At 41.0% G+C, this 22876-nt stretch overlaps 1 protein-coding gene across 2 annotated transcripts in view; it reads right to left on the bottom strand.

Moving 5' to 3' along the window:
- The window catches only part of TTYH1 (tweety family member 1), a 193793-nt gene that overhangs the window by 1427 nt on the left and 169490 nt on the right, over window positions 1-22876 (bottom strand). Inside the window, exons 7-13 of one of the 2 annotated variants that reach the window (XM_077259616.1) lie at window positions 18711-18786; window positions 16391-16446; window positions 15168-15260; window positions 14794-14886; window positions 11238-11380; window positions 8633-8818; window positions 3079-3157 (exon numbers count right to left, since the gene is read on the bottom strand). In XM_077259616.1, coding sequence (XP_077115731.1) covers window positions 3079-3157; window positions 8633-8818; window positions 11238-11380; window positions 14794-14886; window positions 15168-15260; window positions 16391-16446; window positions 18711-18786 — 726 coding nt within the window. The remainder of the gene's footprint in view (window positions 1-3078; window positions 3158-8632; window positions 8819-11237; window positions 11381-14793; window positions 14887-15167; window positions 15261-16390; window positions 16447-18710; window positions 18787-22876) is intronic. The other variant, XM_077259618.1, reaches the window with a different exon arrangement.

Genomic DNA, 22876 nt, shown 5'->3' with positions numbered 1-22876 from the left:
ACATCCGTTCTCTGTGCCTCCATCTGTCACATTGCCATCTCTGTGATTTCCAGCTCGGCGTCGCTCATTAGTTGCTGTCTGACGCTCCTCTCGTAGATTGAATTCTGAAACTGTTTAAAATCTGCGCTTTCCAACTGATATAAATAAAACCACGGAAAATAAAGAGTAAAATACAGGTTACAGCTCTTGGAATTCAGCAATGAAAAAGAAAAAAATGCGGTCCTTAAACAGAACCAGGGACTTTATCTGATTATATCATGCCAAATCCTAGTGAAATATACACATAAGGATTCCACTCTGGTTTCCAGTTTGTGCGGTCGTCACCACAATGGGCATGTGCAATAATTGCAGTTAGGGCTTGTGCACATGACCGATTATATTGTGACATCCGTGGTTTTCAGAGATAGCATTCGTATCTATGATATTCTATGGGACTGTGTGCATGTCCATTTTTTTCCTCAGATTGAGTGGTCCATGGAAAAAATCAGAGGCATGTCCAATTTTGAGCCAAAAAATCGGACCACATTCGGATGACATGACGATTTTCACAGACTGACCGAATCGAGAAGATGGAGACATTTTTTTCCTTCACCTCCAAGAAAAATTGATCCCACTCAGATCAACGCCAACACCGGCGCTTCTAGGTGGACCCGTAGAAGCGCCGGTGTTGGCGTGAAACGGCCGTAGTCCTCTCCCCGCTCACCTCTTTTGTTCCTTGTCTCCCCCGTGCCGTGAAGATGTGTTCACAGTTGCTTCAATAAAAGGAAAAGTCTGGATCACAGATCCGGTGAGTGTTGCCGCGTTCTTTTCTATTCCTGCTGCATGGTTCTTCCTTCATTCCGGATGCGAGCACCTCCCGAGAGTGTCGGGTTCAAGCATTGACCACTGAATTTATACCTGATCTCGCTGTTGGGCAGTGCTGTCATATCTTTTTCTTCTTTTATTTTGTATTGACCTCTACTATTTAGATGACTGAAGCATCATAGCCCCCTAATAGTTTATTAGGTACAGTCATGCATTTGGAAGTTACTGAGTCTGGTATTGCAGCCCTCAAATCAAGGTCGGAGTCAAACAAATGGAACTAAGCTTGAAAACCAGGCAAAGTCTCTAACATACAGTGGTGACCAAAAGTTTTGCATTTTTTTTGTAAAGTTTGATTAAATCTGTCTGGTTGTTATGATGCAATTTTCCTGGTGATTTTAGTAAACCGGAAGCAAATGGTTGTCAGATATAAGGATGTATATTGTGTTTGACATTGTTTTATGCCTTTATGTGTTAGTTTTCAACATTTGCTTTGACAAATGTTTTGCATATTTTGTCATGGGTAGTCAAATTTTTCCTACATTTTTTTAAATGTGTTTTTTTGGTAAAAACTTGGCAAAGACAAAGCCAAATTTATCACTAGATGCCAGGAAGCTTATTATTATGAGAGTGAAGTCAGGCAAAGTTTATTCTGTTTGGTAGTGATGGAAGCACTATATATATCGCACAATTGGAAAATGTAATGATGTTAGATACCAAACACCTACAGTGAAACATGGTGGTGGCAATGTCATGATTTGAGACTGCTTTTCTGCATCTACCATTGACGCTCTGCATAGAATTCATGGAAAAATGAATGCTACCATGTACAAGGATATACTGGAGAATGTAATGCTGCCACATGGTAAAACCAAAGTATGCAGGGGCTGGAAGTTCCAGCAAGACAATGATCCTAAGCACACATCCAATTTAGTCAAAAATTGGTTAGTAAAGAAAAATGTTCGCGAGTTGCAATGACCAAGCCAATCACCTGATTTACACCCTATAGAGCACCTTTGGGATGAGTTGGGGCTTGTACCCATAGCAATAAAGATGAATTGTTTGCAGATTTGCAAATGGAATCGAGCAAGATCCATCAAGATGTCATGAATACCCGAGTGGCTACAATGCCCCGTCGTTGTGGTGCAGTAATTAAAGATTAGATGCAAAACTTTTGGCAGTCAGTTTTCTTTCATTAAACGACCATACCTATATTCTAAAGCATTTTGGTTAAAATTAAGCTCTTGCATAATGACATCTTCACGCACTTTCAATTCATCACCATGAAAATGTCATCACAACAACCAGACAGAAGTAATCACATTGTTAAAAAAAATGCAAAACTTTTGATCACCACTGTATTAACATCTCTGCACATGATAAAGATGAATGGGGTCACGGCACTTATCCTTGCGAGGGTCAGACATTGATGGCTTATCCTAAGGAAAGGTCACCAATATGAAACTCCCGGAAGACCCTAGTAACCAACTCCATCACTGCTTGTTCGTAAAATGAATGAACAGTGTAAGAAGCACCATAAATCTCAGCAAACGGCTCCATAGATCTTATTGTACTTTCAACTTGAGCTGGAAAATGTTGGATAATGTTCATACTCTAGTGGTAAGATTCACAAAGAGTTGAGAGTTTTGGAATATATTCCAATATTTTGATATTAAACTTGTCTTGCTTTCTGCAGAGGAGAAATCCAACCCTGAATATTTCAACGGTTCTCTTCAGCAACCAGATAGCCGTCAAAATTTGCAGAAACTTACCGGGGGGTATCTAGAAGATGAGTGAAGAACAGTTCTCGAAATATAGAGTTATCATAGAAATATGGGGTGAAAAGTATCAAAGAAGGAGATTTTTACATTTTATTAACTTCTCTCCTTAAAATCTTGCTAGACGATGTCCAACTTTTATTTTGCTGGATTTGGGCGAAATAAATCTGGGCAAAATAAATCTCTACTTGCTTGAATACAAACATTTGGGGAAATTCTAATTGAATTCAATTGGCTTCTAATTGATTCTTTCTTCTTCACTTATCATTAAATCCACTCATCTGAATGGGGTTTCCAATGACAGAAACAGTACCAGAATTTCTTTTTTGGCAAATCTACTTTTTGGATCGCTTCTGCTGCTGTTTCGAGCCATTCCACTTACATTATTATGAAATTTCTAGGTATGTAATTCTCAATTCATTTTCATAGAAACTTCAAGAATTAATATTCGCTCAATTTGGAAAGTTATGAACTTTATGTAATCTGTAGTCCTACTTACCGAAGGGGGCGGGGACTGCCTGTCATTCAAGGGGACATTTTCATATCGAGGATTGCCACTGAACAAACCGCTTTGATTCCTACCGGGAGAATAAAGGGGAGACACAAAGGCTCATAACAAAACAGGCAACACATCCATTTGTGAGAATTATGCTGTTCTATTACTGTCATGTGTCTATGTAATAATGGACTGCTTATGATAGCTCTATCAGCACCATAGCACCACTCTTGAGTTTAGGCTGTGTATGGTATTGCAGTTCAATCCTATTCTAGTGAATTGAGCTGAGATACAAGAGCAAACATGGCAGTGGATAGCAGTAGCATCGTTTCTGGAAAGTGACTCGATACATTTTCCACTTCAGTTTCTACTAAGACTCTTCCTGTTAGGGTCAGTGATGGTGATCGGCTGTGCCTACAACGTCGGATTATCAGGATTCTAACCACTAGGATTCCCACAATGACTATAATGAAAGAGCCGCAGTCCTGATTTACAATTCTGTAGTCTTTGTTATGTTAAGCAGGACCAATCCTCCTGAGCCGTCTATATGGGCCTATAGGTCATAGGAAGCTGAATAAAATGATACCTTGATACTTACGATCCGATGTTTTATTTTAGAGAAATCCATGTTTTTCTTAATATGTAAATGAGCTATTAAGATCTAAGGGCGGGGCATAGATCTCCCCTATGATTTGCCTCCAGATTGCATTTTAAATGAAACAGGGGTTACCAGTGTGAGACATGTAATGACTGACAGTCTGCTCTCCTGATCTACATATCTCACACTGGTAGCATTCATTAACAATGAGCTCTGGAGGCAGACTTTTAGGGAGATTTATGTCCGGCCCATAGATCTTAACAGCTAATTTACATACTAAGAAATACAAGAATTTCTCAGGAATAAGATATTGGATCGCAGATATCAAGGTATCATTTTATTCAGTTTCCTATGACCTACATGGCCATATAGACAGCTTAGGAGGGTTGATCCTACTAACAGCTTCCCTTTAAATCTATTGGAGCACATGCTACAACACTATGAAGTGTCAAATTTAGAGCATCTTGGGATGTCCTATAGGCAGGAACTGAAATCTCCGACTTTTATCAGGAGGCATAGATTTACAAGAATTTCTCTGTCATGATAAATAATATATACAGTACAAACCAAAAGTTTGGACACACCTTCTCATTTAAAGATTTTTCTGTTTTTTCATGACTATGAAAATTGTATACTCACACTGAAGGCATCAAAACTATGAATTAACACATGTGGAATTATATACTTAACAAAAAAGTGTGAAACAACTGAAAATATGTCTTGTATTCTAGATTCTTCAAAGTAGTCACCTTTCGTTTTGATGACTGCTTTGCACACTCTTGGCATTCTCTTGATGAGCTTCAAGAGGTAGTCCCCGGGAATGGTCTTCCAACAATCTTGAAGGAGTTCCTAGAGGTGCTTAGCACTTGATGGCCCCTTTGCCTTCACTCTGCGGTCCACCTCACCCCAAACCATCTCGATTGGGTTCAGGTCTGGTGACTGTGGAGGCCAGGTCATCTGGCGTAGCACCCCATCACTCTCCTTCTTGGTCAAATAGCCCTTACACAGCCTGGAGGTGTGTTTGGGGTCATTGTCCTGTTGAAAAATAAATGATGGTCCAACTAAACGCAAACCGGATGGAGTAGCATGCTGCTGCAAGATGCTGTGGTAGCCATGCTGGTTCAGTATGCCTTCAACCTTGAATAAATCCCCAACAGTGTCACCAGCAAAGCACCCTCACACCATCACACCTCCTCCTCCATGCTTCATGGTGGGAACCAGGCATGTAGAGTGCATCCGTTCACCTTTTCTGCGTCACACAAAGACACGGTGGTTGGAACCAAAGATCTCAAATTTGGACTCATCAGACCAAAGCACAGATTTCCACTGGTCTAATGTCCATTCCTTGTGTTCTTTAGCCCAAACAAGTCTCTTCTGCTTGTTGCCTGTCCTTAGCAGTGGTTTCCTAGCAGCTATTTTACCATGAAGGCCTGCTGCACAAAGTCTCCTCTTAACAGTTGTTGTAGAGATGTCTCTGCTGCTAGAACTCTGTGTGGCATTAACCTTGTCTCTAATCTGAGCTGCTGTTAACCTGCGATTTCTGAGGCTGGTGACTCGGATAAACTTATCCTCAGAAGCAGAGGTGACTCTTGGTCTTCCTTTCCTGGGGCGGTCCTCATGTGAGCCAGTTTCTTTGTAGCGCTTGATGGTTTTTGCCACTGCACTTGGGTACACTTTCAAAGTTTGCCCAATTTTTTGGACTGACTGACCTTCATTTCTTAAAGTAATGATGGCCACTCATTTTTCTTTACATAGCTGCTTTTTTCTTGCCATAATACAAATTCTAACAGACTATTCAGTAGGACTATCAGCTGTGTATCCACCAGACTTCTGCACAACACAACTGATGGTCCCAACCCCATTTATAAGGCAAGAAATCCCACTTATTAAACCTGACAGGGCACACCTGTGAAGTGAAAACCATTTCCGGTGACTACCTCTTGAAGCTCATCAAGAGAATGCCAAGAGTGTGCAAAGCAGTCATCAAAGCAAAAGATGGCTACTTTGAAGAACCTAGAATATAAGACATAATTTCAGTTGTTTCACACTTTTTTGTTAAGTATATAATTCCTCATGTGTTAATTCATAGTTTTGATGCCTTCAGTGTGAATGTACAGTTTTCATAGTCATGAAAAAAACAGAAAAATCTTTAAATGCGAAGGTGTGTCCAAACTTTTGGTCTCCACCGTATATGTTCTGTATATTTCGCCCCCTCCCAGGTAACTTCGCCACCCAATCAGATTTTCTTTTTAAAAAGTATCAAGATAAATTATAAAAATTTAATCCAAATGAGCCATGCCACGAAATGTGCAACTTTTTTACGCTGTCAAATGTGTAATAAATCCCCCAGAACATAGAGGACACAGCAGGCACATGCTTTATAACATAACCTGAGAATGTGCTGCAGGGAGCGGAAGATGAGATTACTGCTCTGTTCTGGGAGTCACTCACCAACATATATTGAAGCTCTTTTGTGCTTTTGGGGAACTTTTTTTTGCATAAATGCATGTACAACCCCTGGCAAAAATTATGGAATCACTGGCCTTGGAGGATGTTCATTCAGTAGAATTTTGTAGAAAAAAACAGATCACAGACATGGCACAAAACTACAGTCATTTCAAATGGCAACTTTCTGCCTTTAAGAAACACTAAAAGAAATCAAGAACAAAAAATGTGGTAGTCAGTAATGGTTACTGTTATAGAGCAAGCATAGGGGAAAAATTATGGAATCACTCAATTCTGAGGAAAAAATTATGGAATCACTCAATTATGTGGGAAAAAATTATGGAATCACCCTCTAAATTTCAATTCCCAAAAAATAACACCAGCATCAAATTAGATCTGCTTGTTAGTCTGCTTCTAAAAAGGAGTGATCACACCTTGGAGAGCTGTTGCACCAAGTGGACTGACATGAATCATGGCTCCAACGCGAGAGATGTCAATTGAAACAAAGGAACAAATGATCAAACTCTTAAAAGAGGGTAAATCATCACGCAATGTTGCAAAAGATGTTGGTTGTTCACAGTCAGCTGTGTCTACAATCTGGACCAAATACAAACAACATGGGAAGGTTGTTAAAGGCAAACATACTGGTAGACCAAGGAAGACATCAAAGCGTCAAGACCAGAAACTTAAAGCAATATGTCTCCAAAACAGGAAATGCACAACAGAACAAATGAGGAACGAATGGGTGGAAACTGGAGTCAACGTCTGTGACCGAACTGTAAGAAACCGCCTAAAGGAAATGGGATTTACATACAGAAAAGCTAAACTAAAGCCATCATTAACACCGAAACAGTAAAAAGCAAGGTTACAATGTGCTAAGGAAAAGCAGTCATGAACTGTGGATGACTGGATGAAAGTCATATTCAGTGATGAATCACGAATCTGCATTGGGCAAGGTGATGATGCTGGAACTTTTGTTTGGTGCCGTTCCAATGAGATTTATAAAGATGACTGCCTGAAGAGAACATGCAAATTTCCACAGTCATTGATGATATGGGGCTGCATGTCAGGTAAAGGCACTGGGGAGATGGCTGTCATTACATCTTCAATAAATGCACAAGTTTATGTTGATATTTTGGACACTTTTCTTATCCCATCAATTGAAAGGATGTTTGGGGATGATGAAATCATTTTTCAAGATGATAATGCATCCCGCCATAGAGCAAAAACTATGAAAATATTCCTTGAAAAAAGACACATAAGGTCAATGTCATGGCCTGCAAACAGTCCGGATCTCAATCCAATAGAAAATCTTTGGTTGAAGTTGAAGAAAATGCTCCATGACAAGGCTCCAACCTGCAAAGCTGATCTGGCAACAGCAATCAGAGAAAGTTGGAGGCAGATTGATGACGAGTACAGTTTGACACTCATTAAGTCCATGCCTCAGAGACTGCAAGCTGTAATAAAAGCCAGAGGTGGTGCAACAAAATACTAGTGATGTGTTGGAGTGGTTTTTTTGTTTTGTTTGTTTTTCATGATTCCATAATTTTTTCCCTCATAATTGAGCGAGTCCATAATTTTTTCCCTCTGCTTATTCAAAAAAAGTAACATTACTGACTACCACATTTTTTGTTCTTGATTTCTTTTAGTGTTTATTAAAGCGAGAAAGTTGCCATTTGAAATGACTTTAGGTTTGTGCCATGTCTGTGATCTGCTTTTTTCTACAAAATTAAACAACTGAATGAACATCCTCCAAGGCCGGTGATTCCATAATTTTTGCCAGGGGTTGTATAAAAAAAAATTTGCAATTGGGTTTTTATTAAAAATCTTGTGCAAGGGGACCCCTTCTGTCTGTGTCCGCCCTTTGGCTGGATTATGTTTGGGGCAATTTTGTACGTCTGAAACCTGGTATTAAATGACCAGAGACCCCTTGTAAAAGCAGTAGGCGAAACGCGGGTCAAGGCTCTTGTGTATGGGGGAGTCAAGAGAGATATTTGTGAGCCGAACAATCACTTGGACGACAGCTGTGTAATCTATATGTGCTTGTTAATTTGAACAGTCATACACTAATTTAAAGGGGGTCTGAAGACATTTTTTTTTACTTAAATGTATGTATTTGGGGATATCATTCATTTTTGCTATTGGGTTGCATTCAAAATTTTGCACCTTTTGGTTTTTATAGCGCGTTTACTGATGGATTCTTAGCAAAGTTTTTCTGTAGCCAGACATAAACGGAGGCTGTAAAAGGCAAACGGTGCAAAATTTTCACTGAAACCCAATTGCAAAAATGATTTTTAGCCCCTAATACATGCATTTATGTAAAAAAATAAAATTGTCTAAAGAAGGTGGACAACCCCTTTAAAGTGTTCCAGAGCGTAGCAGCATTCAACTGCGGGGTCTCTATAGGTCTGAGTTGTTAAGATTTTTTTAGTTTATTGTTGTTAATGGCTTTTTTTTATATATATATAAAAAAAGCCCCCATGTGGCTGCCGGCCTGTGTCTGCGGCTACTCACATGTACTGTGAGACGGGGGCGTTGGAAATAGGCGGGGCCGAGACCCGCAGGCTGTTGTGGCTGCCGCAGCTACTGCTGTAACTATAGAAACTGGGCAGGTGAGGTCTGCGTGCCGTGCGCAGCATCTCTCTACGTGCCTGGGGGTTAAAGGGGTCGTCCTCGTCCATATCATCGTAATCCAAGTCCCTGGAAGAAAGAAGAAACAGTCTGCTGTCACTGTAGTTTATAAAACTAACCTCAAATCACACAAACACGTAAACCTGTATGGTAATTACATGTCATACTTACCTTTAAAATCCTCCATTGCTTCAGTTTACCACTGATACAGCAATAATGTCCTATCTACACATATAACAGCTGCAGCCAATCACTGGCCCTTATGGTGTCACTTATTGGGCTGCTTGATGTAGTTTTGTTCATCTCTTGCTGACAAAAGAGTGATCAATCACTAGAGGACTAGCTGCCTCGTGCCATGTAGTCTTTCTGCTGTGTGTAACCCCGCCCCCCCACCACTGATTGGCAGCTTTCTGGTTTGGTCTGCACAGAAAGCGGCCAATCAGTGATGTGGGCGGGATCACACAGGGCTCAGCATTCAGAGAACTGCTAGATCTGCAGCAGAGAAAACCAGGATTTTATCAAAACTGCAGCAAGGAGTCCAGTAAGTGACACATCGTTGGAATCAGGGTCTCTGCCCCTATATTATGCTGCTCTTCAAAAAAAGACTGAAAGATTCCTTTTAACATCTAAGATCAGAATATCCCTTTCCATTTTGGTCAATTTTTATTTTTGCGCTTTCGTTTTTTCCTCCCTCTTCTTCCAAAAGCACAATTTATTCTAGCCTTACAAGAGCTCGCTTTTTGCAGGAGGAGATGTAGTTTGTAGAGGCACCAAGTGTAGCGAAATAGTAAAAGAAACACATTCCGGCATTGTTTTATGATTTAGTTTTTACGAAATTCAGTATGCGGTAAAAGTGACCTGGCAATATACGGCAATTCTTGGACAAATCTTGTATAGTTTTTTTTTTAATATTTTAGTTGTTAAAAAAATACATAAAAATTAAAAAATTAAAAAAATTGGGTTTGTTTAGCCCTTTTCTGAGACTCGTAACTTATTTTTACTTTTTTTATTTTTCCGTTTATGACGCCGGACGAGGACTTATTTTTTATATGGCCAGCAGTAGTTTTCACGGGTATCATTTTGGGGGCATATATGATGTTTTGATTGTTTTTAATTGCATGATTTTTTGTTTTTGTCATTTACAATGTGGGTTAAACAATTTTATATTTTCATAGATTGAACTTTTAAAGGGGGAGATTTTCTAAAACTTGTCTCATTGATTAAATCCGAAATTAGCGCTATAATTGATGTCACTTTCTGGTGTAAATTAATGTAACCTCATTGGGCTGCAAAACCTGATCCTCTTTCCTCCCAACTTAAAAAAAAAAAAAAAGGTAAAAAGTCTCAAATTTCTGCGCAAAAATAACAAGCAAAAAAGGTAAAAAGTCTCAAAAATAGCAAGCTTAAATATCAGCCATATTCTTCATGAGCTGTAAAATCCTTGATACATTTTCTTACATAATAAAATGACAATCTGAGTTTTCATGTGACCTCTGTTTGTCTTCTAACGCTCCATATATGCTAAAAACTACATCGCCATTCATCCTTTAATCTAATAATCCTGTGCTGCATTAATAAAGCAATCTGTGAGATGACCGCATGCACTCTCATTTATTAGATAAAGAGTATCTGCAGAGGGGTAGTCAGTCACGCCATGAATCCTGGCAGTACTAACCAAGACAGTCAGGAATTAGCTAGCCAAAGTCACGGATTAAAGGGGGTTTGTAGTTTTAGAAAACCTCTTTCTGCTGCTGACAGTCTGTTTAAAAACAAACCGAACTTTACTCACCCTCCCCTGGTCCATGGTTGAGTCTCCACTGCTGCTCACGGTGTCTGCTACAGTCTCATAATCAGTGAGCTCAGACCCAGTGGATGGAACAAGCTACTCAGAGCTCCCCGATTGGCTGCAGGGCTATCAACGTTACGTCAGCACTGCAGATAACAGGACACAAAGGGAGTAGTGGTGGAGACTCAGTACCAGACCCGGGGAGAGTGAGTAAAGAACATTTTTTTTTTTAAACAAACTGTAAAAGGGGACAGAACTTTTCTTGAAACCGTAGGTAGAAGGAAAGTTAACCATACCCTTGGTGTTACCCACCTGTTCTAAAACCATTTCCATGCAAGAGACAGACTGCATACAGCAGCAGTACAAGAAAGGGTCAAGCTTTACACACCCTCCCCTGGTCCATGGATGAGTCTCCACTGCTACTCACGGTGTCTGCTACTGTCTCATAATCAGTGACTTCAGACCTAGTCTATGGCACAAGCTATTCAGAGCCGCTGAGCTCCCAGATTGCGGCAGGACTATCGATGTTACATCAGCACTGCAGATAATAGGACACAAAGAGAGTAGTGGTGGAGACTCAGTACCAGACCTGGGGATAGTGAGTGAAGAAATTTTTTTTTAAAACAAACTGTAAAAGGGGACAGAACTTTTCTTGCAACTGAAGGTATAAAGAAAGTTAGCCAGACCCTTGGTGTTACCCACCTGTTCTGAAACCGTTTCCATGCACGAGGCAGACTGCATACAGCAGCAGTAAAAGAAAGGGCCGATAGGAAGGAGAACAGTAATAGAAACAGGACTCCTTCCATGCCGTCATAACAGAGTCCTTTGAGGGCATCCACATAGTCCTAAAAGAAAAAGGGACATTCAAGACCCATGTTTATGTCTAAAAGCAGTTTCACATCATATGCAACTGGCCTCCTAATATAGTCACCGGAGACCCCTCCGATGGCCAACGCCATGACTAATAAAGTTTCCTTTTTACCAAAATGCTTTAAAGTGGTGGCCATTAGGCGAGTCCCTTCTGTATAACTTGCTGACCACTGCCTCTTAAAGGTAAAGGGGTTGTCCTATAAATACAACATTATAGTTGCCATATGTATTGGGTGGCTGGAGATCCAACTGCTTGGACAATGCCGCTAAAGTCTCCAGTGTGAATGGTGTGGTAGTGCGCATGTGTGGACAGTGAATGGTAGTCATGCTTGAGACCTACCACCCCATCCTTAAAGGAAACATTGGGACCACCATTCTCTTGGAAGTCCCGGGGCTCACCCCCCCCCCAGCAACAGGTGATACATGTTGGTTATGGGCCAACCCCTCCATATTTGTTCTTAGTCCAGATTTTGCAGGGATAACCCCAGGATCTGGACAACAAAAGGGCACACTGTAGTAATATCACAGTTAATTACAATGTGTGGAAGTGCTCTGAGGCATTCTTGAGTGTTGGACTTAATTGTCTAAAATGTGGTAAGTATGTCCTATTAAAGACCCCCTGTTTCAAACTGCCGTTATTGTGTGATAAATGGTGATTATTATATTCTGATAATGTTTTTGAAAAATTTTGAACACAAACACTGCTGCTATCTTCAAAATAGTATTTTGATCTTGAGGATTAGTCCAAAGGTGACTCTCCACCCCTATAGCCATGTGCAGGACTAACCCAAGGGGGTGTCACAAACCCTATAGTTGTCTGAAGGACCAGTCCAAAGGGGTGTCACTATCCTTATAGTTATCTGCAGGACTAGTCAGAAGGGATTTCACTACTCCTATAGTAATCTGCAGAACTACTTCAAAGGGGTCTCACCACCCCTGTAGTCATCTGCAGGACTAATCCAAAGGGGTGTCACAAACCCTACAGTTGTCTGAATGACTAGTCCAGACAGGTGTCATTACCCCATAGTCATCTGCAGGACTAGTCTGGAGGGGTGTCACTACCTCTCTAGTAGTCTGCAGTACTAGTGCCGAGGGTGTCACCACCCCTATAGTCATCTGAAGAACTAGTCAGGAGGTATGTCATTACCTCTAGTCGTCAGCAGGACAAGTCCAAAAAGGATGTCACTACCTCTATAGTTGTAGGCAGGACTAGTTGGGAAGGGTGCCACTACCCCATAGTTGTGGGCAGGTCTAGTCGGGAAGGGTGTCACTACCCTTATAGTTGTCAGCAGGACTAGTCGGGAAGAGTGTCACTACCCCATAGTTGTGGTCAGGACTAGTCGGGAAGGGTGTCACTACCCCTATAGTTGCAGGCAGGACTAGTCGGGAAGGGTGTCACTACCCCTATAGTTGTAGGCAGGACTAGTCGGGAAGGGTGTCACTATCCCATAGTTGTGGGCAGGACTAGTTGGGAAGGGTGTCACTACCCCTATAGTTGTAGGCAGGACTAGTCGGGAAGGGTGTCACTACCCTTATAGTTGTCGGCAGGACTAGTCTGGAAGGTGTGTCACTACCCCATAGTTGTGGGCAGGTCTAGTCGGGAAGGGTGTCACTACCCTTATAGTTGTGGGCAGGTCTAGTCAGGAAGGGTGTAAACATAAGCATGAATGACCTCGGGGAGATCAAAACATCCAACACCGCGGAGACACCATCACGTGTTTCTCAACGCAGTGATCCAGAACACTGCCCCCATCCCTAAAGGGAAATATGCAAATGCATGTAGAAAAGCCGCAGAGACACCATCACGTGTTTCTCAACGCAAGCAGTGAATAGCCAGGTCTTTCACCGGGAAGGAACAACCACGGGAAGGCCAGCATCCCAGAAAGGACAACCACCTATGCCAAAACATGGTATCCATCCACAGACAGCTGTTTCAGGGTATTTGCCCCTCATCAGTGTGGAGTAGGAAACTGGCTATTAGGAGCAGTGCCTAGTGAAAAGACTATAAACATAAGGATGAATGACCTCGGGGAGATCAAAACATCCAACACCGCGTAGACACCATCACATGTTTCTCAACGCAGTGATCCAGAACACTGCCCCCATCCCTAAAGGAAAATATGCAAATACATGTAGAAAAGCTGCGGAGACACCATCACGTGTTTCTCAACGCAAGCAATGAATAGCCAGGTCTTTCACCGGGAAGGAACAACCACGGGAAGGGCAGCATCCAAGAAAGGACAACCACCTATAGCTAGTTTCCTACTCCTACTCCTAGCTGTCTGTGGATGGATACCATGTTTTGGCATAGTTGTTCCTGGTTCCATGGTTGTTCCTTCCCGGTGAAAGACCTGGTATTCATTGCTTGCGTTGAGAAACACGTGATGGTGTCTAGTCGGGAATGGTGTCACTACCCCATAGTTGTGGGCAGGACTAGTCGGGAAGGGTGTCACTACCCCATAGTTGTGGGCAGGTCTAGTCAGGAAGGGTGTCACTACCCTTATAGTTGTCGGCAGAACTAGTCGGGAAGGGTGTCACTACCCCATAGTTGTGGGCAGGACTAGTCAGGAAGGGTGTCACTACCCTTATAGTTGTCGGCAGAACTAGTCGGGAAGGGTGTCACGATCCCAATCCTGCCTTGAAACCTTTAAATACACCTCCCTGACCGTTACGGACATTCGCCATACAATCCCATGTCATGGCAGTAGCACTAGCACATCTCGGGAATGCCAAAGATTTCTTACAGCCCAGCCATGATGGGGATTGAATGCGCCTGTCAATCAGACCCAGAGAAGTGTGATTAGACTATCCCAGGCAGGACTAGTCTGGGGTTAGTGAAATCCCATTGGACTAGTCCTGCATCATTAGTACGTGACAAGCAGCACATTAAAAGTATTTTTTTAAAAAGATTGCAGTGTTTTTGTGCAAAATAAAAGACTGAAATAGAACAAATCAATCAGCGTAGAGAGTGCCACAGTGGCGGTTTGGAACAGTTCGAGGACCTGCGAGGTTCCCTTTAAGAGTAATCTACTTCTAGTAGTAGAGACAATGGGGCAGATTATAGTTTTTCTGTAAAAGAGGCTTTTCCATACAGACATATTAGAATGACAGTCTGTTAGTTTGGGGCTGGCAAGCAGGAATAATGCACGTTGGAAAGTGTGAGAAAGAAAGATCCAGTACCTATAATGCTGGCCGAATGCTGACTGAAAGGAATTGGCCACTTAAAATCAGGGAATGTCAAATTACAGAGCATGAGAATCTGGATAGTTCCTTGACTTATTTGATTGGAATATGCGCCAAAAGTATTTTTTTTACTTTTTGTGGGGAATGTGTGCAGCAAGAACAGGCTTTTCTACAGGTTTGGGGTGAAATGAAAGGATTCTGTTACCTTATGGAGCCCACGACAATTCAACAGAGCTACTAGATGGTGGAAGTTCCCTTCTGTGGTATTCAGCATGGCTTGGACAACTAGTAAGTGTCTCTGAAAGTACAGCAATAAGATCATGGATTCAGGTCATTGATATCTTATTGATTTCTGAAAATCAGAAGTAAAGGTGAGCAATCTGTTTAATTCCGAGAGGGATAATCGTTCCCAGCAGTCAATCAGTGAGCACCTCCCAAGAAAACTGTCAGTGAGATGAATTATCAGTGCATAATAAAAATATGTTTCATATGGCTGATAGAGACTGCTCTAATAGTGAAACACTCGCCTTACAGGATAAACCTGTGTATCTCTAATGCTCTTCTTCAGGACCAACTCACCTCCGCAGCTGGAAACTGGGGTATTGCTTCTCTTTCCAATCCATAAAGTTGGGGGTGGATGTTTGAGAGCGCCCGCTGTGACATGGTCAGCCTCTGCACACAAAAATAAGCATTTTTTTTTAGAAATTACTTTAAATGAAGGGTAAGATCAAAATAATGTCATGCAGTCAGCACACCTTGTATAATGGCGCACAGAGACCCCCTCACTTCTGCACTGTTGGAGATATTTTCCCCTACTAACAATGCTTTGCAGAGGCGCTAAATGGGAAGTACTTAACGGTACCTCTTATGTCCAAAAATACTATCTAACCCGTAGATATAGGGTTAATCAGCAGGTGAATAGCGCTAAACTCATGCTGGGCTGCCTCACTGGAGCAGCGGCAACAAGGAGAAAATGAACTGAAATCCTCCCTGTAGCCGCTTGGTTCCAGTTATTAGCATAAGCACTAGTGATGAGCGAAAGTGCTGGGATAAGGTGTTATATAAGCATGCTCGGGTGCCAAGTGACTTTGGCGTGCTCGTAAATATGTTGGACTCCCCACAAGTGTGCAGAGCAGGCTGTCAATCAAAGTGCAGGGTAGTGATTACTACTGCTCACTGACTATAGAGAGCGGTGACTGTAATAGCTCCGCCCCTGAGGAGCCGCAGGGATTTAATAAGTTCATTTTCTCCCAGTATCTCCCACCCCAGTAAGGCAGCTAGATGGGATTTTAATGCAATTTACCTGTAGATTAACCCTATATGTGCAGGTAAATAGCATTTTGGACATAACAGCTTCCTTTAAAGTCTTCCTGTGATTGCAAAAACTGAAACCACAATCCATCTTTCAGCAGCTCTAGATGTGTATAATGAACAGCCAGGAAATATAATCTGCATATTTCGAGGGTCTCCACTATGCTTTTTTTTACTATACCTGTATTGAGGACAAGATCTTGCGTGATCTCTGTGTACTCTGTTAGTTAGACATATATGCCTGTTTTCCTGACTCCTCTGCCCTCTTTTATGCCCTTTCACTGAATTCTGCAGCTTCATACCCCCCCCCCCTCCCACCACTTCCTTGTGAATAGAGTGGGTTTTTCAGGCATTTTCAGATAGTTTGCAAGTAGGGAAGTGGATAACATGCTTCTGGAGATGAGACGGATGCCACTTCTACTAATATTTTTAGTAACATGTAATGTAAGTCAGTATTGGTTTTCACAAAAGAAGGGAACAGATAGCCGTACCTGGCGGAACGGGTTTGTCACTTCCTGGTTACAGGAGATATAATACTGTAAAATATCTGAAATAAACATAAAAATAAAGGAAATGATACATGTTAGGAAATAGTTGGGGAACAAAAAAGGTAGGACTGGTTCTATAGGGAGAGAAACTTAATCAAGGTTGACAAAGACAAAGTGCAGAAGTGAAGGAGATACGTCCAGAGTCTCCTAAAGTGACTATTCTCCACTGTACAAAAAGATTCAATACGAGCCTCCACATAATAACAGGCTCACATGGCCTTAAGTACAGCAGGGATATAGCACATCCAATCAGAAGAGATTATCATAGCCTGTATAAAAGCCAAGGCAGGGAACGCAGCAGCCATTTTGGAGTGAATCTGGATACTGAGAGGACGTCACCGCTAACAACTTAGCCATAGAGAGAAATCCATAAAACACTGAGTAAACATTACAGATAGTGTGTGACAGCAGTGAAGACCGACTACCATCTTTTTACCCATTCCTATATATGCTGAGGTCACTTTGACGTTACTGAAGCTGCGTTTGTATACCGTATATATAATATGATTTTTTTTTCTATGAATTTCAGAGCAGATTTTATTTCAATGCCCAAATAACTCATGTGAAGAAACCCTACATTACTCTTTTGGTTTACACCTACTTTATAAGTCTGCCTACTATTTGCACCTTTATTTTTATTAAGATTGATTTTTTTTTTTAAAGGTACCATTGTGTCCACAGTTTCTATGCAGATTTAATATATGGATACTGTCGGATAGTGCTTGTAAATACAAGCAATTTTGCAATTTACTGCTTGTTAAAGTTTTCAGCCATTCTTTAGATATAAACACTTTTGTTTACAGCTTATTGCCTTGGAGACCGACCACCAGTGTTAGGCCGGGATCACACATACGCGAGATACGGCCGAGTCTCGCAGGTGAAATCCCTCCTCTGGCGCCGGCACTTGGGAGCGGAGCGTGCAGCTCCATGTATTGATGTGCGGCTGCACGCTCCATTCCGCAGTGCCGGCGCCAGAGGAGGGATCTCACCTGCGAGACTCGGCCGTATCTCGCGTATGTGTGATCCCGGCCTTAGACAGCAGAACGTGCACAGTGCTTACAAGCTCCTTTCTACTGAGCTTGTAAGCGCAGTTTTAAAGCTAGCCAGGATCACTGGAGCGAGCTATTGCCTCCTAAATCTGTCCAGCTTCATTGCAGTGCTTATAATCTAGAAAGCAGTGGTGGTCGGTCTTCTAGGCAACGAAAAGTAAACAAAAGAAAAGTGTTAATATCTCAAGAATCGCTACAAATTTTCAAAACCAGTAAATTGAAAAAGTATTTCTTTTGACAATCTGACAAAAATGATCTATAAAGATGGGGATTAACCTTTTAGTGTCTCTATGGTTTCAAACTAAAAAAAACCAATGTGTTTTCTTGTATTTCATTCATACTCTTTTCTAACCATGCCTTAATTATTACCTATGTACATTTAGTCAGGTAGCAAAAATTAAAAAATTAGATCTCATGTCTGCATAGGAGCTGTAGACACAAAACGTTTCACCGAGACTTTATATAAAATTATTTATTTTATATTTTAAATGAATCAGCCACCAGATATCCCAATAGAAGCGCCTACATAGTTAAAATTAGATTACCTAGACCTTTTGAGGCTGGTGTACTTACTATGATAATTAATACTAAAATGGCTTTTTAAGCCTGAATTTAAAAGGAGTGTTTTATGAGTGCAGCTATATATTCAATCAGACATGGATTTTACAAGGTAAGTACACCTGCCTCAGCAGGTCTTCGAGATCTGTTTAATAATGTATGCCGCTTGTGTACTGAAATCTGATTACAGATTTGCCTTATGTTACCCTTTCAGCTTTATATCTAGTCCATTATGATTCAGCATGAACAGCAAGACCAGAAACTCAGCATCGTGGAGGCCTCTGACCCACTGACAACACGTCAACACAACCCAATTGCAAGCATTTAAAAGGAATCTGTCATCCTCACCAGAATTGTGCTATGTAATCTGAGAGCAGCATCATGTAGGGGCTGAGACCCTGATTCCAGCGATGTGTCACTTACTAGTCTGCATGCTGTAATTTAATAATACAATTACTGTTTTCTCTGCTGAATGCTGAGCTGTGTATCACCCCGCCCACACCACTGATTGGCTGTTTTCAGTGTATTGACAGAAAGCTGCTAATCAGTACTGGGGGCGTGGTTGGACTAGGAGGCACGGCACAACTTGTCCCACGGTGATAGAATGTCCGGATAGAAGTCATACAATTATTTTAAATAATACATCCTTTTCTTACCTGGACTGATATTTGTGATCACTTGGGTTTGATTTAACACAAAAGCATCTGGATCCGAGCAAAAATCGCTCAACCCCTGCACAAAGAAAGAAAGAAAATACGATATTAATATTTACTTAGAAAATTGGCGCAAAGTCATAAAAAGGGATTATTTAACTATTTTGCCACTTTTTTTTAAAGCAAAAAAAAGTCTCATCTTTCCCAAAATATCGTAAAAAAGATGCAACTTTTATTGAAAAACTTACAGAAAACTACACCACGGAGGCGATTGGAATAAGGTTGCGCCAAATTTTGAGACTCTTTGAAAAAAAAGAAGTCATAATTGATGAATCTTCTGAAAACATCTGGAATCATTAAATTCCGTCCATAAAGTGGAAAACAAGCACAAAAAAAAACAGACTAAAGAAAAGGCACAAATAGAAGAATGAACTGGGTGCAAAGAAAAAAAAGGGAAAAAACAGGCGCAAAGTCAATGATAAATAGGCGCCTGTGTATCTATAGTTATGCCATAAATTACTAAAGCCATGTGCTACTCCAGCTTCTTTGTGTGAGCTTAAAGGGAACCTGTCACCTGAATTTGGCGGGACCGGTTTTGGTCATATGGGCGGAGTTTTCGGGTGTTTGATTCACCCTTTCCTTACCCGCTGGCTGCATGCTGGCCGCAATATTGGATTGAAGTTCATTCTCTGTCCTCCGTAGTACACGCCTGCGCAAGGCAATCTTGCCTTGCGCATGCACAGTATGCTTTGCCTATAGCGCCAATAGCGCCATTTTCCTGAAGCCTGCCAGGAGGTTAACATGTGCATGCACAGATACCGGTGCCATTTTTCTGAAGCCTGCCAGGAGGTTAACATGTGCATGCACTGACACCGGCGCCATTTTACTCAACCAGATCAATCTGCGCAAGTGCCGCCCGCGGTTGGATGGCATAGTATGGAATTTTAAACAGTATGTAGATCCTTACATCAGAGGCAGCTGAGGGGCCATGGCATAGATGAAGACCCTACCCACAGTCCTACCCCACAAGCCCACCCAGATGCACGAACATCTTGTTGCAGCAACATTTCTACAGTGAAGGTTCCTATTAAATCAGCAGAACAGCGCCTTTATGCCCATATCTTTAGTTTATCATGCTTGATTCTGATGACAGGTTGGCTTTAAGAAGGACATTCCACATTACTAAGCAGTCATAATTTTCAAGTAATATGGGAAAGAAAAAACATCTCTGGTGCCAAAAAGCATCAAAAAGTGAAATGCCTTGGACAAGGTATGAAAACATTAGATATTTCATGAAAACTTAAGTGTGATTGTCATACCGTGAAGAGATTTGTGGCGGATGCAGAGCACAGATGGGTTTGTGCAGCTAAAGGCATAATAAGGAAGGTGTCTGCCAGAAAAGTACATCAGATAAAGAGAGCAGCTTTCTAGTGGGCCCAGAAATACATGAAAACTAATTTTAAAACAGTCCTGTTTACTGATATGTGCCATGTAACCATGGATGGTCCAGATGGATGGAGTAGTGAATGGTTGGTGGATGGCCACCATTTCCCAACAAGGCTGCGACGTCAGCAAGGAGGTGACGGAATCATGTTTTGTGCAGGAATAATGGGGAGAGAGCTGGTAGGCCCCTTTAGGGTCCCTGAAAGTGTGAAAATTACCCTGTCAAAGTATATAGAGTTTCTAACTGACCACTTTCTTCCCTGTAATAAAACAAAGAACCGTGCCATCTATAGCAAAATCATCTTCATGAAAATGACCCATCTCAAAGACCTCTGAGTCATTGGCTGCTATGGACACCAGAGAAACTCATGGTGGTGCCACCATCCTCCCCTGACCCCAACCCTATTAAGAACCTTTGGAGAATCCTCAAGAAAAATCTATGAGGGTGGGAGGCAGATCACATCAAAACAGCAGCTCTGGGAGGCTATTCTGACATCCTGCAGATAAATGTAAGAAGAAGAAGTTCAATGGATTCCAGAACTGTGAAGGTGATATCAAAGAAGGGTTCCTATGTTACGTGTGACTTGGCCTGTTAACATGTTTTTTTGATTGAAGAAGCTTTTGATTTCAGTAAATGTGACCTCTCAATCCTGCAAATTCAACAGATTACCATTTTTATTCCTTTCTCCTCAATGACTGATCTTTCATTCTCAAATTTCTCAATTCATAGGTAAAATGTGTCTCCAGTGAAGACAGATTTCTCCGTTACTGATACAAGAGGTACCGTTAGTGCTTATAAAATTCTAGGAAGAAATGTAACCATTATTTCAGGAGAACTTGCAACAGTATGTCTGTGTCTGCCGCTAGTTCCATAGAAATAAAAAAGCACCAACTGTCACCTCCTATCTCATTATTGGGAAACTCTTCACTGAAGACAAATTTTACAGATCTTAAGAGTGAAAGATCAGTCCAGGAGGAAAAATAAGCAGATTTCTCTTAAAATATATATCACAAAGTTTTGTACTTTCCTGTATGCTATTAATTTATGAAATAAAACTGAAAATTATGGCAACTCTTTAAATAATGATTTTCTGTGGTAGTATTTTATTTATTATTATTTTATTTATTATCACTATTATTATTATTATTATTATTATTATTATTATTATTATTATTATTATCATTTTCATCATTATTATTGTATTTATTATTATTAAGATTATTATTTTATTTATTATTATCATCCTCATTATTATTATTATTATCATTATTATCATTATATTTTGTATTATTATTATCATTATCAATTAATTTATAATTTATTATCATTATTATAATTATTTTATTATTATTATCATCATTATTATTTTATTTATTTATTATTATTACAATTATTATTATTGTATTTATTATTATCATTATATTTATTATTGTTGTTATGATTATTATTTAATTTATATTTGCATTATTATTATTATTTTATTACTATTTTCAGGGGAAATTTAAACTGGCCAAAAAATATTTTATTGGGGGTGTGAATGATGCCCAAGCTAAATAGGTCCATCACGGGGTCTTGTACTAAAAAAGCTGATCTGATGTCTGCAGTGTCCAGAAGCCGCACATTTATCCCACGTTTCTGCCTTATTATTTTTTCTAGGCAGGTAAGAAGCACAGACATGGCATCCCAATGAACGGGAACTGACGAGGCCATTCTGGAGTCCATAGCTATGCGCTCTCTGCGTGCCGGAGAACATCTCATCCCGCTGTTTTCCCAATTGGCCGAGCAGACGAGCGCTTTCACAGTTGAGTATGCATTGACTGAAAGCACCTTCGTTTTAACTATTCCCATAATAGTAATGAACTTGAACTCCGGACCCATGGGGAGTTAAACATGGCTCGCGGGCGGAGAGGCAGAGGAGGTGTCTGCGAATTGGGCAACGTGATTCTGGTTCAGTAGGACTACATTCATACCTAGTTTTGGAAGCTAATTAAGGCTGACAGATGTGACAGAGGGCGAGGGATGGGGGGGAACCACTGACCCAGCACATAAAACAGACCAATTAAATTATCTCGCTCCATCGGATTTGATGGGCAAGCGGGCATGACGGAGCGGAGAATGAAGGCGGGAGGACCCTCCAGCAGAGAGCAAATGAAAGACACGGCACAGTTGCTGACAATTTCTACAGAGATTTAGACTTATATCGCCAGCGCAGAGGACACCCCAGGAGGTTGTCTTCAAGGGAGAAGCTGCCTTGATTCCATAGACTATGATTGTCTCTGACATGAATCCGAGAATATGTAGAAAGTGAGCATCACCATAAACAATTACCGAAAATATTCCGTTGGGGTACGTAAAGGGGTGGCCTGCACTCCAGAGAACCACCGTAAAATTGTGATGGTTGATGGCTTTGCATGGAAGGGGGGATTTAGGCTTCCTAAGTATCTGGGCCTGGATGGGAACTTTACCTCTGCAAAACCCAAGGAAATATTTTGTCTCGGCTATAGACCCCCCAAAGTCAATGAATTACCAACATTTTTGGACCACTACCTTCAACTGGATCTTATCAATTGGATGGACAGTAGTTACAAATAGCAATGTTATACCTAGAATGGATGGACAGAAGTGTCGTACAGCCGACGGGTGTTCACTTATTGGTGTCAAATACTAGAATGGTGCCACAAGATGTATGTTAAAGAGGTTGTCCGGCCTTGGGGTAAGTGGTGGG

This window comes from Ranitomeya variabilis, chromosome 4 (assembly GCF_051348905.1).
Source record: "Ranitomeya variabilis isolate aRanVar5 chromosome 4, aRanVar5.hap1, whole genome shotgun sequence".
In the NCBI taxonomy this organism is placed as follows: Eukaryota; Metazoa; Chordata; class Amphibia; order Anura; family Dendrobatidae; genus Ranitomeya; species Ranitomeya variabilis.
Note: the sequence above shows the minus strand (reverse complement) of the source record. Positions and strands in the feature narration are given on the sequence as shown.